This window comes from Sinocyclocheilus grahami, unplaced genomic scaffold (genome assembly GCF_001515645.1).
Source record: "Sinocyclocheilus grahami isolate Dianchi unplaced genomic scaffold, SAMN03320097.WGS_v1.1 scaffold406.1, whole genome shotgun sequence".
In the NCBI taxonomy this organism is placed as follows: domain Eukaryota; kingdom Metazoa; phylum Chordata; class Actinopteri; order Cypriniformes; family Cyprinidae; genus Sinocyclocheilus; species Sinocyclocheilus grahami.
Window position 1 is genome coordinate 432,629 of NW_015505585.1, and position 1,742 is coordinate 434,370.

A 1,742-nucleotide genomic window follows, 5' to 3' on the forward strand; every position below is an offset into this window, starting at 1 on the left:
TCTTTTTTAATAAATCTGCAAAAATGTCAACAATTCTGTGTTTTTCTGTCAATATGGGGTGCTGTGTGTACATTAATGAGGAACATTTTTTTACTTCAATTATTTTAGCAAATGGCTGCAATGTAACAGAGTGAAAAAATTTAAGGGGGTCTGAATACTTTCTGTAGCCACTGTATGTAAATTTAGACGTGATGCATGTTTTTATAGACGGTTATTTGGATTGACAATTTAATGCGCTGCATTATTTTGCTCATTGCACCCTCCTGTGGCCTCGGGAGACGAGCCAAAAGTTTCCTTAAAGGTGTAATAGGTGATTGTCTTCAGAAACATTTTTTGTTATGTTGGTTGAAAGTCTCTTCACATCCCGATAGCAATCATTAAGTTAAGTGGTCTAAATGTATTCTTTAAAAAATGTCAATAATTATCGATACCGAACAATATGAAACATATATCGTTGATACATTTTTTTGCTATATCGCCCAGCCCTATTCTGACAATAAAGTGCAGTTTAAAACGTTAATGGTCTGGATTCTACAACTTTCACTTTGGAGCAAAAATCTGCCTTTAAACTTGAAAAAAATAAAGATTTGAAATTTATTGTGATAATTATCAATATCGACTGATATTAAAAATTTTACCATGATAATTGTTTTGTCCATATCGCCCAGCCTTACAAGATGCCAGGGGAATTTAACATGGATTTTTTTTTTTTTTTAGTCCCTGAAGAGGGATTCCTGGTTGGCTGTATCTTTGCAATTGCAGACTATCCAGAACAGATGGCTGATAAACAGTTACTGGCCACATGGAAAAGGGTAAGTGACTCCACCGCACCTAAGCTAATAATTAGTCACTCCAAAATATGTATTTTTTTTCCACACTTGTACTTTAAAAACAAATTTAGGTCCAGTGCTCAGAAGACAAAACGTGCATGAAAATAAGCAAAACAACTAAATATCAAGATATTTCTAATTGTATTTAATACTAGAAAATGTGGATTTTTAGTTACTTTTTTTTCTTTGAAGTACCAGGATTTCCATTGTCTTAAAGTATATATGAGCTAAATTAATTTTAAAATTTTAGACCTGGAAAAGTCGTGTAAATAAAAATGTTCTTATAAGCAGGGTTCGTACGGTCATGAAAAACCTGGAAAAGTCATGGAATTTTAAAACACCAATTTCCAGGCCTGGAAAAGTTTTGGAAAAATAAATAAACCCAGAAAGTTTTGGAAAAGTCATTGAAATCTATTTCACAAAACTCTGTATAATAGAATTGTGTTTAATCAGGTTCTGAATTTCGGTGCGGGATTGCGCATAGGCTATATCGCAAAGTTTTACTCATTCATGCAGCTTTTGACTTTAAAATGATGGATATTCACACATTTATTCAATAGCCTATAGCATGTAGGTTTGATGAGTAAATAATCAAACCTACAGACTGATCAAATCAGTCATTTGAAAACAGCGTGAATGATTCAGCTGTACGCGTCTTCTCTCTTTGACTTTTTCTTCAAACGGATTCACATCGGCACATCTTGTCTGCGCTACAAGAGCCACTGCATGCTGCGATACAAGAATTTCACTCGCATTTCGGGACAGTTGACAGAATAGTCACTTGCCTAATCGGGTCATTGTTGCATCGTCAGAAAATTTTATTATTTATTTGCACGTCTTTTTAAGCCATTCGGTACTCGCGCGCTCCAGAGGCGGTGCGCAGTCACATCCAAAGTGCGCTCGTGCGTATAT

The 1,742-nt window shown here is 34.9% G+C and overlaps 1 protein-coding gene across 1 annotated transcript in view; it reads left to right on the forward strand.

The window, feature by feature from the left end:
- The window catches only part of LOC107550719 (PAX-interacting protein 1-like), a 26,164-nt gene that overhangs the window by 12,612 nt on the left and 11,810 nt on the right, over positions 1–1,742 (forward strand). Inside the window, exon 9 of the mRNA XM_016232080.1 lies at positions 718–812. Coding sequence (XP_016087566.1) covers positions 718–812 — 95 coding nt within the window. The remainder of the gene's footprint in view (positions 1–717; positions 813–1,742) is intronic.